At 41.9% G+C, this 23,605-nt stretch overlaps 2 protein-coding genes across 3 annotated transcripts in view; one reads left to right on the top strand and one right to left on the bottom strand.

The window, feature by feature from the left end:
• Positions 1-8,540, top strand: part of EZR (ezrin) — a 52,852-nt gene extending 44,312 nt beyond the window's left edge. Inside the window, exons 9-14 of one of the 2 annotated variants that reach the window (XM_084827926.1) lie at positions 1,232-1,395; positions 2,050-2,180; positions 3,172-3,332; positions 4,611-4,703; positions 5,473-5,724; positions 6,457-8,540. In XM_084827926.1, coding sequence (XP_084684052.1) covers positions 1,232-1,395; positions 2,050-2,180; positions 3,172-3,332; positions 4,611-4,703; positions 5,473-5,724; positions 6,457-6,621 — 966 coding nt within the window. In that variant the 3' untranslated portion in view covers positions 6,622-8,540. The remainder of the gene's footprint in view (positions 1-1,231; positions 1,396-2,049; positions 2,181-3,171; positions 3,333-4,610; positions 4,704-5,472; positions 5,725-6,456) is intronic. The other variant, XM_084827927.1, reaches the window with a different exon arrangement.
• Positions 8,541-10,274: 1,734 nt separating this feature from the next.
• The window catches only part of SYTL3 (synaptotagmin like 3), a 65,340-nt gene continuing 52,009 nt past the window's right edge, over positions 10,275-23,605 (bottom strand). The window contains exons 12-17 of the mRNA XM_084827925.1: positions 22,402-22,504; positions 19,450-19,620; positions 17,680-17,806; positions 14,994-15,102; positions 12,254-12,459; positions 10,275-10,330 (exon numbers count right to left, since the gene is read on the bottom strand). Coding sequence (XP_084684051.1) covers positions 10,302-10,330; positions 12,254-12,459; positions 14,994-15,102; positions 17,680-17,806; positions 19,450-19,620; positions 22,402-22,504 — 745 coding nt within the window. The 3' untranslated portion in view covers positions 10,275-10,301. The remainder of the gene's footprint in view (positions 10,331-12,253; positions 12,460-14,993; positions 15,103-17,679; positions 17,807-19,449; positions 19,621-22,401; positions 22,505-23,605) is intronic.

Below are 23,605 nucleotides of genomic sequence, written 5' to 3'. Positions count from 1 at the left end.
ATATTTCTCATAGATTAATTTATTTTATTTTTTATGAACAATATTTATATGCCGCTCCACATCAAAGATTTCAGAGCAGTGAACAACAAGATAAAAGAATAAAACCCATAATTAAAACAAAAATTTTTAAAAGAACAGATTTTAAACATAACAAATCATGGCTGGTCCCTCAGGGAAAGCCTCTTGAAATAACTATGTCTTCAGGAGGTGCCGAAAGCAACACAATATTGGTGCCTGCCTCAGCTCCAAATGCAGGGAATTCTACAGGAAGGGGGCCACTATGCTGAAGGCTCTCTTTCTGGTGGACTCCGACCGGGTGATAGGTCCATGTGGAACCACCAGGAGCAAGCTCTCTGATGACCTCAGTGACCAGGCAGGTTGGTAAAAAAGAAGGCGCTCTCTCGGTTTTAAAGTAGCCTTTCTAAAGAACTGTCTTTTGAAGGCATGAAAAGCTGACCACTGGGAGGAGTAACATCTCCCCTATGACATAGATGGTTGGTCCCAGTTACTTGACAAAATACACCATTTCAGAAATTCCTCCCTCCCTTTTGAATACATTATTGGTGCAGCATATCATTTCATGATTATTAAGAAAATTAGTCATAAATCCATTGGCAGTTTGAAAACTGCTTTGTATTCTAAGTATCCATTCTAAATATAGTATTCTATATAGCACAGTATTCTAAATATTATTGGAAAAGTAGGATTATGGACAGCTTCATTGTTTCAATTTCCTTTCCTTAGTAACATCAAAATCTTTATCCTGTATTTGTAACCCCTAATTTCTCTCCCCTGCCCCCAGTCTCTCTCCCCCTGCCAATCCTTGGTACTTGGCTGTTCATTCTAGAATGACAAATCTCTTAAACCTTGGATGCCCTCCACTCCTTTACTTACAAACCACATGCACAGTCCTGCATTAACATTTTAGAAAAAGCGATTAAAGAAGTGGTGTTGTATCATTTATTGAAAAGATGAGGTTCAGGAATTACTAATGAACTTGAGGTGTAGAAATAAGCATTCATGGGCAGTTTACAGGAAAGGAATAGAGCTCTGTATGATTAAACATACAATTGTTTATGTTATTACCAGGATACGTTACTACCGGGATTTTCCATTACAAAGAACTAAGGACCAAATATGAGGCCTAGAAAACTTGGGAGATGAGAATACTTAAGTGAAGCCCATGTATATATTGTGTTTGACCCGGTTTTTTCATACCTCCTTCTGCCAGGACTTTGTGTTTTATGCTCCTCGTCTAAGAATTAACAAGAGGATCCTGCAGCTATGTATGGGAAATCATGAGCTGTACATGCGCCGTAGGAAACCTGACACCATTGAGGTCCAACAAATGAAAGCCCAGGCCCGTGAAGAGAAGCATCAAAAACAGATAGAAAGGTATGAGGGCAGGAGGGGTAGGAAGGATATGGCTCCCTTGAATGGAGAAAGTGGCTGAACTTAGTCTGTCATTTAACAAAAGGTGGAACAGGTAGAGATTGGCAGTCAGGATGAAATGCCACCAAAGCAAATTTAGGAATCAGGATGACTCTTGGAGCTGCCACTCTTTTCTCACTACATGTATACCTACACACTGAGCTGAGAAGGGCCAACATAAAGTGATAGGTAACTATTCAAAAGAATGAATGGATTACAACTGTATCCTAGAATGGTCATATCCAAATGCTCTAGAGATGCATTAAGAAATCTTAAATGCTGTGATGTACTAAGTGCCAGCTAATTCAAATACAACCAGGGGCTTCATATTCATAAGTCAAAATTCTCTTCTTCCTTGACCAGGACTTACCCTTACTAGTTAGGGTAAATCACACTCATCAACAGTTCTGCCATTTCTTATGCAGCATATAGTTTCATTACATACGTACTGTCTACCCCAAGGCAATTTGAGACTGACCGTTTCAGCATTTTTCTGTCCCAGCTACTGTGGAAAATCACAGAAGAGGCTTTTCACTCCAGTGTAAACTTGGTTGTATGGAGTAGGCTGATGTGTAGTCTCCAAGGTTCTAAAACAAACTCATTTTTATATCCTTATAGACAACAGTTAGAAAATGAAAAGAAGAAGAGAGAGACAATCGAGAAGGAGAAGGAGCAGATGTTAAGGGAGAAAGAAGAGCTGATGGTGAGGCTGCAAGAGTATGAACTGAAGACACAGAAAGCAGAAAAAGGTACTACTTGCATTCATTCAGCAGACAACTGGAGCCCAAGTTCATGTTTCTGCCTTCCTTTTCTCAGATTTGCTTAGATATCCAGGATAGTATTATGTTTACAAGCTATACCGTAAACACCACCATCCCATAACAGCTCCGGGGTTTCTTGATTGATGGAAATATGCGAACAGGGAAACATGTCCCCTACAGAGCACAATAGGCCCACTTTAATGGATGTGGGTTTAATAGCAATTTCCTCTTAATTTTAGTATCTGAATCAATTATAACCCTCTGAACACACTTCCCTCTAAAATGCAGCTGACATTACTACTGCTTACTCCAACAGCAGAAAGAGTAAGCTAAGCCGTTTCTTGCAAGCAACTTCTAAATATCTCCGTTTATCAAAAAAAGTCACTTCATTAAATTATCAACAGATGAGATAGATAATCCATAATCACTGGGAAGTTGTATGGAAAACCCAACATATGAAGTTCAGTATTTAGCATTGCTGCTGTACAGTTCGAAAAATATCTCTTCCCCATGCCCCCCATGACAGTTCAGTTGATATGAAGCTTTAACTTTAGCTGAAATAAATAATTTTCAGCGACAGTGGCTGTTCAGTTTCCCAACAGGCCGGCAATAAAATTGGAAGCAATACCATCTGCTTTCCTTTACACCCTGATTTAGACAGGCCAACATCTGTGAATGAGATTATGAAACCCAAATTCATAACATCCCCTTATCCTTACTTTAACCTATACCACTCTAATACTTTAGGATCGGTAACTTTCCTGCATTCCTGTAAATGGCATAGTGCAAAGCTGTACCTTTGCAGCTATCGATGTTTTCAGCTAGGAATGTTTTGCATATAAGACAAGTAACACCATTCAGAAAGCAAGATCCTATGTGTCCTGTGTAGGCAGAAGACACTGAGTTGGTGTATCTTTTTAAAGTTGGCATTTTACAAAAAACAGACCTTTTAATCATATGTGGCTTTTTCCCTTTCCAGAGCTCTCAGACCAAATCCAGAAAGCTAGACAGCTGGAAGATGAAAGGAGAAGGGCTCAGGAAGAAGCTGAGCGCCTAGAGAATGAGCGTTTGACTGCTCTGCAAGCCAAGGAAGAACTGGAGCGGCAAGCTGCTGACCAGATGAAGAGCCAGGAGCAGCTGGTATGGCATTTTAGAGAGAAACTTGGAAAACAGTATAAATCCTAACGAACAGGTTTGGCTGAGCTCTACATTGTGGGACAGAATGAAGTTATTGGCCAAGCCAATGCAAATCCTACAGTGGTGTGGAGCTGATTCATAGGGGATTACAAGAGTCCATATTTCTGAGGGTCTGAGAATGAAAGAAAAACAAGCCATGTATGTTTCTTATAGAATTTGTATCCTGCCTTTCCATTCTCAATAGATTGCTGAAGGCAAATTACAGTATATATCAAATAATTTTAAAATACATTAGTGTCATAACAAGACATTAAAACTAAAGCATAGTAGAGGGGAAAATACAATATAACCAGGCAACTAGAACAGAAGGTAAGACAAATACTTGCCTTAACAAAAACATCTTAATTTGGTGGTGGAAAACCATAAAGAGACTGGGCACTGCAGTTCACGCCGAGCAGGGAATCCAAAATCTGCTGCTACAGAGAAGGCCCCCTCTTCCTTGTGACCACCAGTTGCACCATGTGCAACAGAACCCTCTTCAGCTGACTGCAGAGGACTGGCAAGATCATATTGGAGGACGCCATCATTAAGCTATCCTGGCCATAAACTGTTTAGGGTTTTAAGGTCATAACCAGCACCTTACATTTCACCTGGAACAAACTAGCAGCAAGTAAAGATATTACAGGGGTGAAATAACATCCTTCCTAAAGCTGGCTGCAGTCAACAGCCTTGTGGCAGCATTTTATACTAACTAAAGCGTCTGAATGCTGTCCTAAGGAAAGTCACATGTAAGGGTGTGCTACAATAGTCCAACCTTGATGTAACAAGGGCATGTGTAACCATGGCCAGATCTGCTTTTTCCAGGAACAGGTGCAGCTGGTGCACCCGTCAGTGTGGAGCAAAAACACCCCTGGCTACTGCTACCACCTAAGAAACTTAAGAGTCGCACTCAGGTCCAGAAGCAACACCAGATTGCAAACCTGTGGGGGTTTTTTAAGGGGAGCATGACCCCCATCTAAAACAGATCTACAGAGGGAGAACTTGTCTCAAGAAGTTGGAAAATATAACTTTATTTTATTATTGAAACTAAAGTTATATTTTCCAGCATCTTGAGACAAGTTCTCTCTCTGTAGACCTGTGGTGGATGCTTTCCAGTTTGTCTGCTCTAATCCCATCCAATATGGGCCTGTTCTCTATTCCTAAATCAACCAATTTACAGACACAAAAGTTATTCCTCCTTGTCTGGATTATGTTAAAAGTCTTTTCTCTTTGTCAAACAAGGCCACAGAGCTTGCAGAATACACAGCCAGGATTGCACTTCTGGAAGAGGCAAGAAAACGCAAAGAGAATGAAGTGGAAGAGTGGCAGCACAGGGTAAGTGTAATGTTTCTTTAGACCAGTTTGTCCTATCTTCAGATGTGCAGCACTTGTAGAATTCCACAAATGAATAGTTAGTTCTTTATTTCAGTGCCATTACTTTGTGAATATGGATTGCACAGTCCCATAGAATAGTAGTTTTTGCTACTCTTGCAGCCATAAGAACCATGCTGGATCAGACCATAAGACCTATATAGTCTAGCGTTCTGTTCCCACAATGGCCACCCGGATGCCCATGTTAAGCCTACAAGAAGAACATGAGCAAAATTCAGCACCCTCCCACTCATGTTCCTCAGCAACTGGTATTGAGAAGCATAATGTCTGTGATACTGGAAGTAGTGTGTAGCCATCATGACTAGTGACCATAATTAGCCTTATCCTCCATGAATTTGTCTAATCCCCTTTTAAAGCTGGACAAATTTGCTACATCTTGTGGTAGCAAATTTCATAGTTTAACTGTGCCTTGTTTGAAGAAAGAAGCCCTGGAGGAAACATGAGAGGAAAGAGTGATCTGTATTAGGATCGCTGGGGAAGGGAATTCAGCAGTGGATTCAGGACATCCCTGGGGCCACAGTTAAGGCCTTGGTGGGCTGCAGGTTGTGCACTCCTGCTCCACAGACAATACGGTAGACTGCAATATTCTACTCTAGCAAATCTGCTTTTAGTTTTTACTTTTTTTGTTCTTCCATGCTCTGAAGCACAGTTACACTGGAATTCTAATTAAAAATACACTGTAGAAATTTGCTTCCTTGTTCCATTTTTATAGGCGAAGGAAGCCCAAGATGATCTTGTAAAAACAAAAGAAGAGCTCCACCTGGTGATGACTGCTCCACCTCCTCCTCCCCCACCTGTGTATGAGCCAGTGAACTACCACGTCCATGATAACTTTCAAGATGAAGGAACAGAGTCCTCTGGCTACAGTGCAGAACTTTCAAGCGAAGGCATATCGGATGATCGTAATGAAGAGAAGCGTATTACTGAAGCAGAAAAGAATGAGCGTGTGCAGAGGCAGCTGAAGGTAAGATTGTCTGCCAGTCGTTGCTGAAAATGGCTGCCTAACCTAGCAGCCATTCTCCAGAGCCAGGCATTCTTGTAATGTACTGGATGTACAATTCTAACGTAATGGATACTCTGCCCGCATTAGATTTAATAGACTGGGAGCTTCCTCGTGCATGCTGTTTTAGTTCTCTGCCATGCTGCTGTTTAGGCAAAGGGATGAATAGGGTGGATGATGTTCCTCCCTTTCCCAAAACTGAGCATGTGAGGAGCAGGATATTTAAGGATTAATATCATGTGAGTAAGAGGAAAGCCTAGAGAGGAAGCAAGCAGATGCCAAGAGATAAAACTTGGTGGCTCAGAGCAATTTTTTTAAAAAAAATACACTGACTGCCAAGCCCATCTCTTTGGAGGACAAAACGTAGAAATCTTTGCCATGGTGTTTCTTGTCCTAGGCAGGAGAGAGAGAACTGGGACTCATGGAACAGGAGGAGTAGGAGAATAGAACCTGAGGGCCATGTAGAGATCAAACAGAACCTTACTACATGTTTTTAAGCTATATTAGCATGGAGTCTACAAAACTGATCCTCAGTGTTTAAATGAAAGCTGAGAATTCCCAGAATACCATGTGAGCTTCCTGGTTCCTCTTTAGTTTCTACATTTAATAGGCTCTGTCCTATTGTAGCTTTGTATATTATCTCACACACACCTAGGTTTTTGTATCCCTCTGTAACACTGTGTTCAAATATTGTAGACGCTGACTGATGAACTAGCACAGGCCAGAGATGAAAACAAGAAGACCCAAAACGACCTCATCCACACAGAGAACATGCGACAAGGACGTGACAAGTACAAGACACTGAGGCAGATCCGGCAAGGCAACACCAAGCAGAGAATTGATGAGTTTGAGGCTATGTAAATACACCAGCATAAGACTCTGGGAAAGGCAGATTTTGAATGCTGACTTTTCTTTCTGAAGGGTCACTAAAAAGTCATACCAAAAAAGTCCCCAAACCCTCATGCTATCAGTTGCTACCTGAATCTAGCTAATGCAACCACCAACCATTGAGTGTATAAGGATAGCTGCCACACAGTCAAATCTTGATAATATTTGGTCATATCCTAGTGCCAAAAGGCTTCTCAGAACTGCTCCCCCCTTTTTTTAATAGTATGATGCTGCTTGAGTACAGATATCTCTACTGTGGCAGGTATGTCCAGGTTTTTTTGGTGAGGGGAGAACCCACTATTAGTATGTTGTGCCATGTTCCTTGATTTTAAACACCACATGTAATTCAGGGCTGTAAAGATCACCAAGTGGTCCATCTCTTTCCCCCTTCCCACATGTTATTCTTGCAGAAATATCCTAACAGTGTCATAGAAATCTCTTCAGTGTAAGTTTGAGGGTACTTTTTAATTGCACTGTTGAATTGGAGAAGTTCCCACAGTGATCACTCAGAAGAAATGTGGTACAGGCACACTTGGATGCCTTTCTTGCATAAGAGATAGTCAGGAATATTGTTGGCCTTCAATATTATTGAAGTGTGGTATCCAATTTAACCAATCAGCTGTAGTGTAGTATTTATATATAGCTATGTTAAAGATGTAAGTGACAAAATATAATTCTAGTTTGAAAAGGGAGGATGAAAGTTTTTTGCTTTGTATATTTTGTTACTACTTTCAAGCTTGATATGAAAAGGATAACCTGTAAAAAGAAAGAAAATCTCCTAATCTCTGGGGGGAGGCAGTGTAGGAAACGGATTATGATCTAGAAAACATTTGTAAAGATGATTTTTTTTACTTAAAAGAAAATTGTGATACATTCCTATGATTCAGTATATACAATTTCACTGTACCTATTTTTTTTCTAACAAATTTTCTAATTTTTTAAAAATGATATAGTTTCAGACTCCAACCATGAAGGGACTTTGTCAGCTTTTTATTTTCTCTATTAAAGAGATTGTCTATGGATTTCCTCCACCACCCATTTGAACCTGCAACACAAAAAATAATCCCATCTCAGTCTTTGGAAATCTGCTAGAATGTCAGAGTACAGTATGTTGTTAGCTCTCCCTATGCTGCTTTGTACTCAAGTTTAAATCTGTGTATCCTGATACAGTATTGTGGAATTTGTGTTTGTGCAATTTACCCACAAATAAAAAAAAAATCTGCAAGGCAATATGTTTTTGAAGTTGTGTGGTTTTTTTCCTCTGAGAAATATCTCCCTTCATAATTTTTTTTAGTAATAGAGTTGAAGTGAATAACACAGTCATCTACCACCAAGAGAGGCGATCTTCACCTCCCTGCTCCTCCTCCTCTGCATTTTCACTAGATGAGCTGTGGTGCTTTGGAGGGGAAGGGAAGGATGTTGGAGAGGTTTGGGGATACTTCGTGCACCAGCGTCTCCAGTCCCCACCCCACCCACAAAAATGCTCCCTTTACCCCCTCTCTGAGGTCACTTTTGCAACCTCAGAAAGGCAGCCAGTGCGGTTCTCTCCGTGCAGGCTAGAGGCGGAGGGGCAGGGAGCACAATTCCTGGATCCACAGTCAGAGTGCTGTTTATGACCTTGCATTCAGGTATCTGAAATATCCTATGGCCCCCCAGACACTGTCTAGGGGCCACAGGATTGCTTCCTAAGTTAGCGATAGGGGCCCACATAGGGTCAATCCCTGGCATCTTGGGTTAAAAGCAGGACTTTCACCTCAGATGATAGGGTGTAGTTGCTAGTCAAAGTTGAATACCAAACTCATTGGATTAATGGTATTGGGTAGCTTCATGTATAACTGAGTACAGCTGCTGATTTTGTTTCCAGCTAAATAAGTGAACTATAAACTTCAACCAAAAAGTGATGTGTATTCCATCTCTAATCCCAGCTAATTATGTGCACTGATAAATACCATACAGTGGGTTTTTCTTGTGTATTCAGTGTCGATTATGGATAGAATAAAGCAGTGATTTCTCACCTCAACTTTATCTGGTGAAAGTCTGCTTTTGGCTTTGAGAAGCTGAATGCATGCTGTTGTCCAGGTGCTGAAATATTTTTGGCTGTAGTTATAGATGTCATTTCAACAGACTAAACATTACTGAATAGTTCTGTCAATCAGAAATCGTGGTTATAAAAGTGTATGGAGCAGCTGAACTTACAAGCTCAACTAAATTGACTTAAGGAGAGAAAGCTGATGATGGACGAAGTAGTACAAAAACATGGATGAAGAGAAAAGGAGATTTGGACTAAGCATGAAGAAAGCAAGTCGGCTGAGGTAGAAGCTAACAAAGGTCTGGGCTGGACTTAGGGAAGAAGTACAGCGTGGTTCCTTACTTGCAAGCATCTCACACACTTATAACAAAGGTGCTTGAGGCAGTTCTTGCATGGGTTGGTCTGCTGTTGGGCCTAGTCTGTGGAGTTTGCAGAAGACAATGCAACAGTGAAATCTACCCAGGTGGACTTCATTTTCAAAACCAGCATAATTGAATTCCCCATGTAACCTCACTATCTCTTGATTTGCGGTTGGAAATCTTTGCAACTGACCTGGCTAAGATACCCAAGCAGTTCCCCAGAGTAATTGGTGATTTAGAAGATTTGCAGTTAAACACTTCTGGTGTGTGAAAACATTAGATACACAGTTTGACATTGTAAAGCTCCTGACACCTAAACAGAGTTCAAGAAAGCTGTTTTGTTCTTCATAGCTTTTATTGTTTTAGGGTTAAAATACCCAGTCTTCCATACTTGTCTGAGCATGCTACAACTAGCTTTCCCTCTGCTTGTTAATGATTGTTCAGAATTTAAATGCAGAAGCATTAGAGTACAGAGTAAGTGTTACGTCTGTCCATGTGTTTGGGCTGTTGAGCATCTTTTCCCACTAAAGACATGCTTGGGAGGTTGCGTCCACAGTGCCAGTTGAGGTTTCTGCAAACATAAAAAGGGAGAGTGACCCATTCAAGTGTTCTCATTTTCTTTTAAAAAATCCAAGACCTCATATCCTATACAATGTAGTTCAGTACTTAATTGTAATTCAACAAAGTATTGGAGACTCCTTACATCTAGAGTGTCTTTCAATACACACAATTATGTTTGCAAAACAGAGCACATCTCAGCTGAGAAAATTATGTTTCTGTGTTTTAATGCTGCCATACAAACTGAGAAGTAAGGAAGCTCAATCTGATTTCCATCCAACATCCCTTTTTAAAGAACATACATTTCTATGTGGCAAGGAAATGGTTTCCAGAATGTGAACACGTTTAAAACATGAAAACTTCTCAAGAGAAACTGTCCTTTCACAATAGAATTTTCACAACTGTTTTTTGAAACTACAAGTTGTGACCATAGCAACGATGGATTATTTTGAAACTTGTTCCTACTATCCTCCTGGAGTGCCACAAGATCCGAGGACTAATAAAATTTGCAGCTACCTTTTCTTGATAAGAAATCAGAGTATATAGAACTATATCTTTCCAATACAAACAGCACTTCAAAACATGGGATAAAAAAATAATGAATTGGAGAGATTCAGGGCTGTTTTCTACATCTACCTGGTTGAGTAGCCTCTTTGTGGTGGTGGAGTATTTGGTGGAAGCAGAGATGGGGACACTCACTCAAAAGATCACTGGCCAGCTGAGTGTGTGAACCAGCCTTGTGGATACAATATTCAAGGATCAATCTTGCGTTACATATCTTTAGACATAATGCAATAGCTGCTGTCAGCTAATGACGATATATAGATATATACAAAACAGGAAATTAAGATATATCATCTCAGATTCTGTGCAAACAGTTTACTGAACGATGATCTTTGGCAACTGAACTGGATTTGGAGCAGTTAATTGGTGTAGCTGTAAAACCTTTATCTTTCACTTGTTTTTAATTAGATGGGTCTCTGGCAGAGGGGAAAGAATGGATCACTACAGAGAGTGCCTAGCAGAATACAAAGCAAGTTGAGAGCCATTCCAGTTAGTGTTGCTAATGACATGTCGGTGTTCCTTTGTCCCTTGATGGTTTGTCAAAGAAAAGATTGTTATGAGGAGAGCCAGAACAAGGAATAATGGAGGAATACATGAGTAAATTCAACAAGCAGCAACTAGGTCAGTGGTTCTCAATATGTGGAGTAGACCTCTCTAGGGTGATGTAGAGAGTTATTGGGGTGGTTAGCATTCCTCACTGACACTCCTAGTATGTAATCTGAGTGGGGCAGGAGACCAAGTGCTAATGTTTATGTTGCTTGGCTATGTCAGGGACCAATAGGGCAGCCATCCCTGTTCCCTGAAGCTTTCTTTTTAAAGTATGATGTGCTCCTATTCATAAATTTAGAAGTCCCTCGCATAAAGTGCTCCAGCTGCAGCCGCAGGGGGAGAGAGCAGTATATGAAGCAGGGCCTTCACTCAGACGTGCGATCTGGAGACCCAGCTCATGCAACATCTCTCTGTGCTTGGTTGACTGGTGATTCTAGAGGACTGAAGCATCTGCATGGGTGTCCCAGATCATACAGTACTTCTCCAATGCAGCTGTAGCAATAGGGCCACCACTCTGTTTAAATGCATGATGTGAGGCTGTAACTCTGCTCCCATTCCTTTTCTTGTATGTGTGGGTGGGGTTTGTTTTTGTGACCCAAAGCTGGAAACAGCAGTAAATGTTGTACAGCTGTATCCTCCATCTTGATAAGCTTAGACAGTTATTTCTTGACTTCGGGAGGCCCATCAGGACAGCTTGAGAACCACAGATCCATTTACATTAAATATGGGTTCTCTTTCTGGGTTGTTTGTAGTTAACAAACTATGGTTTGTTAGCGTGGGCATGTTCGTACAGCAAAACAACCCAAACCATGGGTTAGCGTTATGTGCGAATCAGGCCAGTGTAGGGTGGGATGATAAGATAATCACCACTCTCACTCACACAGACCCCACAAAAGAAATGCCTGTTGAAGCGTGGGTCCAACTGGATCTGTACTTTTGAAATGCTCTAGTCTTGCTGCCTGGGACACCCTTTCGTTGCTGCTCAGATGTTGCTCAACCAGCACAGCAGTGTGTGGGGTAGGAGGGGAAGTTTAAACCTCCCCCTCCCCCTGCAATCCTGATGAATATTCCTCATGTGCTACACAGCTGATTGGTGGGCAACAGCAGAGCAGGAAGGAAGAGGGGGATGTGGGAAAGCAGGACTCTGGAGCCTCAGCTCCTTTTCCCCTCTTGATCAATGGGAGGGGATGCCATGGGCCACATAAAATTGGGCAGCAGGCCATAGACAGGTGGAGCGTTCCCTAAGGCAATCCCTTCTGCAAAGGAAAAGCCTTTCTACTATCCAGCAGAAAAAGGTAGTTCCATATTCATTACTTCAGTAATCCTTACAAGAGCTTTATACTATCCCCGGTTACGGATAGGAGAGAGGCTGAGAACCCAGTGAATTCGTGGCTGAGGTGAGCTTTGAATTAGAGAATTCCTGGCTCTCACGCTGTTCTCGTAAACCATGATCCCTATTCAACATTGTGCATTCTGGTGGTATATGTGGAATGTGTTATACAGAGCTCTTGGAATATATAGGCCTTCCAATTTTTTAATAACTTACATTTTCCAAGCCTTGCTCCACCCAAGAACTGATCAGGTAAACCGATGGGTGCTTGATTCCAGACAGTTAAATCCAGACAAGATTGATACAGCTGGGATATGGGAACCCTGCTAAAGACAAACAAGTGCCTCCACTGTGCCTGAGCTTGTTTCTTCATCACAGGAGTCCTTTGTTTTAAGTCACGTTGGCCCAGGACACAAAGGCAGCTTCGAAAAGAGAAGATCAAAAACCAGTCAGAGAGAAAGGGTAGGCCATAATCCAGCTAAATTTACGCACTCCAAAACTCTTTGATTTCAGTGGGGGAGCTGAACATGTTCCAATGAAAGTAATGGGGACTTAAACACGTTTCAACAACTTTGAACTGTGCCCTTATTTCACAGAACAGAACAGTATCTGAGGGTACCTTGAAGATGGATGTATCTACTGAGCCTTGAGCTTTCAGAGATGAAAGCATGAGGTATCAAATGAAGAAGGCTCTAGCCTACAAAAGTTCATTAATTGTTAAGGTATTGAAAGGCAATGCCATTTCCCCTCCAAGAGACTACTCTTCTCGAATTATTTTACAAGAGTTTAAAAAAATGACTTTCATTCATTTTTCTGTCTTTTTTTTTTTTTTTACAATAAAAAGACTTGTCATATCGATGCGGCACTACACAAATACAACAAAGAAGTAGATAGGTCATTTCCGTAGTGCAAGGGACCTTCACTAAGAGGTAATGTTCTGTAACCCACTACAGTTAAGAGTATCCACCCCTCACTGCCCCCTCCCCTCCCACCAATGGCCAGGGCTCTGTCTCTTGACCTGATATATGACAAGCAGATTTCCAGCAGGTGCAGGGGCTCCTGGACATGGAAATAGAGTGGTGGCAAGAATCACACAGCCATTACAGGCATGAAGACCAACGCTGCTGTATCTTGGGCATTGCTACTGCTGTCTGGATTTCTCTCTTGGCACTGGGGTGTAATAGAATATTTCAAAAGAAAGTGAGACCTCCATAATGCACCCAGGTGACAATGCAGTACTCCTTACTATTCCACATTATGCTGGGGGTGCTTCCAGATGGAGAGCTCCTAGAGCGACCAATACAAAGGCATTATGCAGCTGTTCTGTCTTTCCCTCCTTTAACAGATCTTTTGGGAGAAAACCTGGGAAGGTTCTAAATGGAAGACAATGTCATCTGGACCCCTTGTAACATTCTGCATTTGACACAGGGTATCAGAAAGCAACCTTAGCTGCAGATCCAAGCTGATGTCTAACCACTTAAGCTGAGTCAATACCTGTTGACTTCAAGTCCTATTTGTTTGGATTTTATTCTATACTACCTTGAAGGATTAAGAAAATAAATAGCATATTTAAAGTTTAGCATGAGAAGAAACCCTGCATTATATCAACATTCAAAAACCCAAAAGCTTGACTTATCCCCATCCCCCAGTCATAAGAGGTCAACTAATTTTGTTCCTCTGGGTTCTGATAAGGGCGAGCTATGTATTTTGTGCAACGGAACCCCAATGCTGGCCAGGAAAGGATTTTAAGCTGAAAAGCAGTGGGCAAGAAAAGGGTTGAGCACCACCCCTACTTCACTCTCAAGCTCCATGCCTCATTGATTTTCTTTTTTTAGAAAACGGTGTCAGGATCCTGTTACACATGTTGAATGTAATGTCTACTTAGTTACTGGAGAGAATGGAGTACCAAACCTGTGAAGCAGCCACTACAAATGTCTCTATATGCTCAATTCTCACTGTGTAGATTTGGCAATCAAACAATACAGTAAGGAGGAAGACCTTAAAGGGGCTGCCAAGACAGAGGCAAGGCAACGGCATGTTAGATATGCAGGCTCCAAACTGTATATGAACTTTCTGGCCATCGTCATGTTCCTGCAGAGAGGATGTGGGCAGCTACATTTTGCACCACTTACAGCTACTAACTCTCTGAAGATTTAAGCCTTGATTATTACCTTTATCTTCACTAGCAAGCCTGTTTGGTGAGAAGGCAGTGCTGCATATCACATTTTTATCTTGTTTGTATATATTTACTCCCCTAAGATTTTCCACTGTTCCTAACCAGCTACAAACCTAACCAAACCAGCATAGCGTCACTGCTTCTTAAGACCTTTCACACAGCAGAAAATCATCCCCATATGTCACTGAGTTGGATCAGTCTTGGGCTCCCTCATGATGCACAGAAGTATTTTGAGTACAGCAGAGCCATCTTCCTGTTTCACTCACCATGAGCAAAACTGAGCATTTCAACAGGAAAGATTTAAGCATGCTTAACTCCCACAGAAATGAATGGGACTAAAAAGTGCTTAACTATGGGTTTGTTTAGTATGTAGTTATGCCACTCCCTCAATATCTTAAGATCTACCATTTGAAATGTTTATCTTACGTACTAAGGCCTGGGTTCAAAGACCCTTCTTAGGCACAAGCAAGCAATTCCATGAATTCAATAGAGTTTCCCCATTGTTGTTTTCCAAACAGTAGCCTGCCATTTTGAGTCTTACTGTGTGTTAGAGTTCTTTTGACTTTGGGGAATGGCTTCTTGGAAGGTTTGAGCATTGCTTCTGAAAAGAAACCTCACTGTATACATGGACCTTCCCCCCAGCCTCCTGCTCCTTACAATCCTTTGGATCCTGTCCATAGGTATGAATCAGAATCATGACATTTTCTCCTAAAGCAACTTTTAAAAAACTCTCATAACGAAATGATAAATCCTATTTAAAAACAATTTTGTCAACCATACCCTTTAACAAATGAGTTCAGTAGGCCATCTGGTCTTATCATGGGCAAGTTGTTGGCTCTAAGTATTACAAGATGAAGCTGGTAATCACAATGTGCTCTGTCTTCCATCCCTGAAAGAGGAAACACTATTTAAACATTAAGAATACAGGCTGGAAGAAAGTTAGTACAATGAGCAGGTTAAAATGTCCAGATGTTGTTACCCAGGTGACTTTCCAAAATCACAAGCACAACTGTTATTAATTGTGTCTGATTCTCTAAGTAAAGGAGTCATGAAAAGACAAAAAAGTACTACAATATCTTCTTCTTAGTTGCTAATGTTGCAATCCTGTACCTACTTACCTGAGAGGAAACTCCACTGAATTCAATGGGACTTACTTCTGAGCAGGTATGTATATGACTGCACTGTAAACGGTTTAGTGAAGAAGAAAATTCAAAAGTATCTGCACACACATGCACCCCCTCCAGTTAACATATAAATTCATCTGATTCCCTTTGATGGCACTCTAAATCACCCATTTGAGGCAGCTGCCTTATGGTAGGGCTGGCCCTATGCTGGAAATGAAGTAGGATAAACAACTTTGATCACAATGTACAATGCCAGCTGCACTACTAGAATCTAAATCAATGCAGTGTGCTTTGGAACAGTTTGTTTGTTTGTTACAGTTGTACCCTGCCTCTCCATAAGAAGTTGCCTAAAGCAGCTAACAACAATAAAATCCACAATACACCATTAAAAAAACAAGCAACATAAAACCATCTAAAAACCAGACAGGAGCAAATAAAATGGCAGCCAGTTAAAACATCATTAAATCAGAATACAGATTAAAACACAGAGCTGCAGAGAAAAAGAAATCAGCTCTCTTAACACCTGTTTAAATAAAAAGTGATTTGCCTGATGGTGGAAGGCCATCAATGAGAGGGCTAGTCTAGATGAACCTCGCCTTGGCAGTGAGTTCCAAAGTCTAGGTCCAGCCACTGGGAAGGCCCTTTCTCGAGTTCTCACCAGTACACATTAGAAGTTGTCAGGACAGAGAGATGGGCTTCTCCAAAAGATCTCAACAACTGGGCAGGCTGAGAGTTCTTTGGCAGTCCTACTGGCTTTCCCAAATACTATAATAATCTGGAAAACCATCATATCACAGAACTCCAGGAGACAGAATGCATGTGTAGTCTCCAATAAGCCATCCCATTTCCAAGACTCAAAAGCATTCATTTCTAGACACAACCTAAACTGCCATAGAATATTTGTATTTTTCATTGCAAACTAATCAGGCTTCTCTTCTAGAATGTCATATTTATGAAAAACTTCAGCCGTGTTCAGACATCTGCCTCAACACATACGGGCTGAAAGTGGGTAGAGGGATGGGGCCATGCATGTTGAACCCGCCCCCTACATCTCCGGGAGTGCTGGTCCCACCCACTTCAGTTCAGACTTTGCGTGTTGAATCAGCAAGTTCTGAACAGGAGCTCTGGTCACATTGGCTTGAACACAAGTAGAAGTCTCTGCACGATCAGGAACCCTGGTAAGGCAGTATCCACGACTGCACAGAGTTCTACTTACATTCAAGCAAAAGTGAGTAGAACTGCAGTTCAGGCCATGCTGATTCAACATGGCAAGGTCTGAACTGAGGTGAGTGGGGCCAGCATCCACAGAGCCATGGAGGGTGGGGGCAGCATGCACAAGCCCTGTCCGTCTACCCACCTTAGGCCCTCATGAGCATGTTCAGGCGAATGTCTGAACGGGGCTGTCATCTTGCTTACATTTCAATTTAATAGAAGCAGCCATGTGGCTGGGGCTGAATGAGGGGAAAGCTTGCCCCACACCACACCTCCAAAAGCCTTTACCAGCACTATGATGTCTACTATTCATCTTGAGCTCAAAGCCCAACAACATGGCATGATGTGTCTAGACAAAAATGGGGGCAGAGCTTATTACAAACACAATTCAGTAAAAGAGGGAGGCCTGGTTCTTAGGAACAGCCCATGAGATGGCAAACCAGACTGCAGGTGGAGGCTTACAGGATCTTGAATGCTTCCCTCTCTCTCTCTCTCTCTCTCTCTATATATATATATATATATATTTAATGCTGCACAGAGAAAGTTAACATATAATTGAGAAGGCTAGGCTAGAACCCTTCTCTATGATATGCCAGTTTCCAACGCACAGGGAATGTTTCCTGTGTACATACACACACACATATATAAATCCATCTGCAGTCTGAGGAAGCCTTTACCAGTTCTACCAGACACAGGTTTCTTCCACTTCACTATAGCTGGTAAAGGCTCAAAGTTTTATGTGACATAACATTTTAACCTCAGGAAGGGAGATGGGATAGAGACTGGGGGTGCTTCCAGATCAGGCTTTTATAGCACCATCGCCCAGTCCTGCTCACAGAATTTTACGACATCTTCCACTCAACCCCCCCCCCGCGTTTTCCAACTGTTTGTTGTCTTTTTTCTTATCACAAAAAAAACTGTGAAAGAAAAAGAGACAGAACTGCTGCACAAAGCCCTCTGAGCAGCAGCACTTCTGTCTAGAAGTACCCTAGAAATCAACAACCTGTGCTTCCCTGTTCTTCCATCTGGAGTTTTTGTGACCAACCAGCACCTTAAGCAAGGAATGCCTGTGGTTTTTGAGGGCTTTCTATCAATTGGCTTACAGTTTTAATTGCAAAGGCAATACATACAGTGCTTTTTCTTTTCTTTTGTCTGCTGCTCATATTGGAACTTGTTACACACAGAAGATGAAACCACCTTTGCACGCACCAGAAGCTCCCCACTGTACTGGACCACATTATCTCCAGACTTTTCAGGCTGTGCAGATGTTGAGAGAGAAATAAACACATAAAGAATGGACAGCTTGTGATCTTCCTATGCCATTCCCGGGTTCTCAAGAGCCATTCCACATGATTAGCTGAGGCAGGCATTATCAAGAGATAAATGAGCCATGCATAGTTGTATAGTAATCACAGTTATGACATTAGATAAGCCCTGTTCAGGCATCTGGCATGCCTGTAACCTCTGCGCAAGAGGGAGGGAGTGGGCACAAGCACACTAGTTCTCCAAACACACCCCTCCATCCCCATTCTGGTCAACACCCCACCACCTCACGTGTAAAGGGAGACTGTAGCACAGAGTCTATTTGTGGAGATTCTCCATGTGAAACTCTGATTTTCCAGGTTTCTAAATTGTGTGGAGACTAGAGCCTCCAAGGATAAAGGAAGCTTTCCACTACAGACTCTTGCCCACTACAGGTGGAGGGTGACAACAACGGAGGGGGCAGAGCTTACGTGGTCATCCCTGCTCCCCCTCCTCCCATGTAGAGTTTACACATGCACCAAACACCTGAAGGGGCTGATTTATCTATAAACCTGGATAAGTGGGTAGGCTCTCATCTAGGTCAGGCTGGGAATCCCCAATTTTTATTTTTAAAACTAAACTGACCTTCAAGGCCTGAGGAATGCCTTGCTGCTGCCATTAGTATAGCAAGTGCTCATCCCACATTGCATCATAGAGACAGGGACTATGAATAGATCCACCAAAACAGGAGGACTACTCAGAGAAACCTGGCTTCCAATATCATCTCATCACTGTCTGCTTCATTCACATGCTTAAAGCCACATTTGTGGCACCACAGAAATGTTGCGGAACTGCAGTCCTTTTAACTTCCTTCTAACACTTGAGCTCTTTTTCCTACCTCACCAGCTCCTTAATGACCAAGTCCCAGTGAGGGAAGTTTGGTTTATTAAATGTACGTATAGTTTCACACAGCCCAAAGGAATCATGAAGCAATTTACAAAAAAGAATAAAGGACAAAAACGCCATGTACAATATCATATTAATTAAAACCACTCAAATTTAATAAATTTGCCCACCCGAAAGACCACCTAACTCTCCTCCCCTCTATTACTTTATTATTTATTTACATAAGAACAGACAACAAAAATATGTGGTCAGCTTTTAACAGTCCCAGCTGAAGTTTTCACAATGATCCCTTTTTAGTCCCCCAAGTGCAAGGCAGATTAGACAGTCACAGCAGTTTGTGTGCTGTTTGACATGTATGAGAAGTGAAAGTGAGTTCTACTGTCGGTCTTATTTACAATTTCCTGGCCGCGCTTCATACAGTCCAAGCCCATTTATGGATGGGGTGTGTAAAGGGAAAGCCAGACGCCGCACTCCTGCTGGGGACTTTGACACCATTGACCTTTGCTCATCTTATCTTTTTCCCTGGGGTGGGAGGTGGGGCAAAGAGTGGGGATGAACTCCAGCGTTGCTGAGGTCACAGAGGGTGGGGCTTTCTGCCGCACTGGTCTTCTCTAAGAATATAAGAGCCGCCTTGCTGGATCAAACCAAAGTCTGTGTAGTCCAGGGTTCGGTTTCCTACTCAGATGACTTTGTTTTTAAAATAAGAAGGTGGAAAATTAAAGTTCATAGATCTGATTCTAAGCCTGAGACACCTTTGCTTTAAGTGGATACCAGCTGAATGACTGAGATGAATTATCTTCAAAATCCCAGGACTCAAATGATATCACCACTTCTCCAAGGAATACTCGACGTCTGAACGTTCCAGCGTGCCAGACGGATATCTGAAGCTGTCGGGTTTCCAGCTGGGAGTATTCAATCTTGTACTGTAAAGATAAACAGTACTGTTAGTGTGCAAGGCATAAGGCTAATAAACACATTTTATGTGGCTGCAGCCTAAAAATCTGCCACACCAAAACCCAGCTTTATAAATAACATTATGTTGCAACAGAATAGGAAACAATCTGATAGCCAGTTTACCCTTCCCTAACACATGACTAACATCCTTGTTTCTTAAAGGGTAGGGCAGGTGTTTATAAAAGGGACACTACAAACACAATCAAACCTATAAGGAAAGCTCTTCAGCAGCAGATACAGTACTGTCAAAGTGAGCACTGATGGGAGCTCTGGCCACAATTACATTTGCTTTTCCAGACATGGTAGAGCAGGGGTTTTCAAGCTTTCTGGCGCCAGGCAATCCTGTCCATATAAACCTATCTGAGCAGTAACCCCTGCACGCATCCTACTGGCTCATCCTCATCCTCATCCTCAAGTAGTAGTAGCAGATGACGACTGGCAGAGAACCTCTGCATATTATTATTCAGAGCTTTGGGGTTGGGGGTCAGGTCTCATCAATATGCTGATGATACCCAGCTCTAACTCGCCTTTTCAACTGAGGCCAAGGAGGCTGTGGAAGTCCTATCTAAACCACTGCCTGGATGCAGTGAGGGACTGGATGTGGGTGAACAAACTGCGGTTCAATCCAGACAAGACAGAGGTCCTGGTGATCAGAAGACAACCTAGCCTGGGACTGGGAGTACAACCTGTTCTGGATGGTACAGCACTCTCTGTCTGAAAGATCAGCTAAACAGCTTGGGAGTACTCTTGGATCTAGTGCTGCTCCTGGAAGGTTAGCTGGCAGCGGTGGGCAGGACTGCCTTTGTTCAGCTTTGCCTGGTTCACCAGCTGCACTCTTTCTTGGGGATGAAAGATCTGGCCACAGTGATTCATACCTTAATCACCTCTTGTTTAGATTACTATAATGTGCTCTAAGCAAGGCTACCCTTGAAAAGTGTTCAGAAACTAAAGCTAATGCAAAATGCAGAGCCTAGACTTTGTTCCGGAGTGTGCTTTGTGTAGCACATTACACCAAACTTCCATCAACTTCACTGGCTTCCTGTTTGTTTCAGGGCACAATTCAAGGTGTTGATTTTGACCTACAAAGCCCTAAATTGTTTAGGACCAGGATACCTGAAGGACTGCCTTCTTCCGTATAAACCTGCCCATAATTTATTATCATCATCAGAGGCCCTGTTATATGCCCCACTACTGAGAAAGGCTAGGCTGATGGGTACTTGCAAGACATGCACTTCGCGAGAGCAGCACCCCGTTAGTGTGCATAAGATTGCATCCTTGGATAGCTCTTCTTTAAGAGCACTACTGGACCAGACAATTTTGGATGATCAGCACTCCGAATCAGCGCAACCACAAACCAGAAATCCAGGTGGAAGGGGTTGATTCCCATTCTTTCCACCGCTAATCCACATGGGTTAGCAGGATTAGCACACAGATGAGGGCTATCATCACCACTGAACAGGAAAAGTAACTCAGAAACTGTCAGAAGTTGACTTCCCACTCCTAATACTGATTCCTGGAAGTAACCTAACAGCATTCTGATTGAGATATGATTCCTCTGCTGCAGCAGCCAAGGGAATTCCGCATGAAAGAACAGGGAAAGCATGGGGAAAATGCTACTGTGAAACTAACTCTTTGAGCAGTCTCTGGTTCTCCATTACCTTCTGATGTTTAGAAAGGAAGAGAGAGAGAGAGCGCGCTCTCCTGTATTTTTAAACGTCATATAAAAGAGGGAACTTCAGCAGGTCAGATTGTCATGTAGGAACAAGAAAAGCAGCCATTACTGGAATTGCCGCTTCTCTACAACTAGTAAAGATAGTTAACTGTCTTCTATACAGCTATTAAAGATTAGGGGAGACACGTGCTCCTTTACAGTATGGTCAGCCTACTGTGGTCTACTCCTTATCTTGGTGGTTCAATAAATCTTTTAAAATAGAGACCTTCATTGCCTACTTATAAAGCATTAAGATCTGTGCAAATTGCATCTTCTGAAAGTTTGGAAATCCGCCTAGATGCAACTGCCCCATCTATGAAGTGAGAATGCGTGTCCCTAAATACTACATTGATGAGTCACTCATAGCCATCAGCAAGTAATGACACATTTCTAATGCTCTTTAATGTGACAGTTAAAACTTTTTAAGTGAATGAGCCCAAGCAGCAATGAATGAGACATTCATTGTGAAAAGAGGAGGCTTACAAAGTGGATTGTAACTCCTTTCAGCTTATGAAGTATTGGTCATGATGCAGTAAATGATACATTTCCTTTAACCTTCATGAAAAGGCACAATTGCTCAGGATGTTAACAATATGTGGAAGTTGTCCTTTGTACGATATACAATCCGTGTGTGTTCTCTTATTCTAGTCAGGTGTTTGGTTTTTTTTAGTGCACTCTAGATGGCTTTGGCTACATCATAATTCAACAATTCCATATTTTTCTATAGAAGATGGTAACTTCTACTTTCCTAACCTGTCAAAATAGTTTTAAAGGGTGAACTTTTAAAGGAGAATTTTGAACTTCTCCTTTTATTTTGACTGCATCTATTCTGTCCTAAAGACTAAGCTGATTTTGATATACTGGAAATAAAAACTTTAGCCCACAACAAAACCTTTAGTGAAGTGCTCTCACTCTCTCCTTCACAGGAAGTTGTCCCTGTGAAGAGGTTCGCTAGAAGTAAGGTCTGTCAAAGGGGAGTTTATGATGCAAGAGGATGAGGAAGGGCAGAGATCTATATTACAAATATTGCTTAGTGTACCTTTAACATTTCTTGGAACACTGGATCCAGGGTGTTCTTTTTGATACAGGTCTTCCGTTTACTCTGAGAAGATTTATCAGGCAGCAAGTAAGTCTTGACGTACCTTGCAATCAGAGATGGAGACAGTAGGTATGAGTCATGAAAAGGAAGGGAGGAAGGAAATAGAGTCACATGATTGCTATTAATTAATCTCTGCAAAATTCACCACTACATTTTTTCTCACAGCACTTTACGCCTTTCTGCACTATCTGCTTATCATTTGTTGCACACAATCTCCTCACACTTCAGTTCCATAGATACGACATTCTGAGCATTCAAAATGCAGTTTTTTCATCCGAGGAATAATGATATACTTCCCCCAACTACCACATTGATTGGTGTTAAAATTGCTGTGTAGAATGTGGTTGTGCGTCACAGATCTTTCTTTCCTTTTCTTTTTAGTGACCAGTGACACAACTCCCCGCCATTACTCATAGCCACGCAATTTTATTAACCTTTTATTAAGCCCCACACAGCACTATGGAGACCTCTCCAAAGAATACAATTCTAGTTCAAGAGTGCTCATCCAGCCACTTGTATTTTAAGCGGCAATCCCTAGCAAGACTATCCCCAGTCCTCCCTCAGCAGTGCCATCTCATTTTTGTGAACCTTTTGTTAGTGTTTATTTCATCTCATTTTGTCCTATTTCTCCTACTCAGGGCCATTTCACTTTTACAAGTCAGTTACTTGATGGCTTGCATATGTGAATGTCAAGTCTATTTGTATATTTGAGTCATCACAAATGTTATACTACAAACAGAACTTTCACAATACTGTTTAGTTGTGTCCATTCATGCATCCAGCTGCCAATTATCAAGTGATGAGAAATCAAGAGATGGACTTGCAGAGATGAACCACTGGCCCACAGTGTGGGTGCAGAAGTGATGCCCAGCATGCTTTGGCAACCATATTTTGAAAAAGCTGGGCTACCAAATTCCTCTCTGACCGGGGGCATTTCTACATAAGGCTTTTATCCCACACCTTTACCGAGGCTTCTGCTTCTGGATTCTTTGCAGGATTAAGATCGGCTCCTTTACACATGCTTTTTTTCTGGGGGCAGTTCTTTCTCTGCCTTTCTGTATGTTTCATTATACAACCCTAGATGGTGCTGTGACATAGTGGAATTGCACAAATACATGAGAGCTCTATAATGGGATTCAGAGAA

The sequence above is a fragment of the Heloderma suspectum genome, chromosome 1 (assembly GCF_057233095.1).
Source record: "Heloderma suspectum isolate Gila_16-S chromosome 1, 16-S_ref, whole genome shotgun sequence".
Lineage (NCBI taxonomy): Eukaryota > Metazoa > Chordata > Lepidosauria > Squamata > Helodermatidae > Heloderma > Heloderma suspectum.
This window is presented reverse-complemented; position numbering and strand designations above follow the sequence as displayed.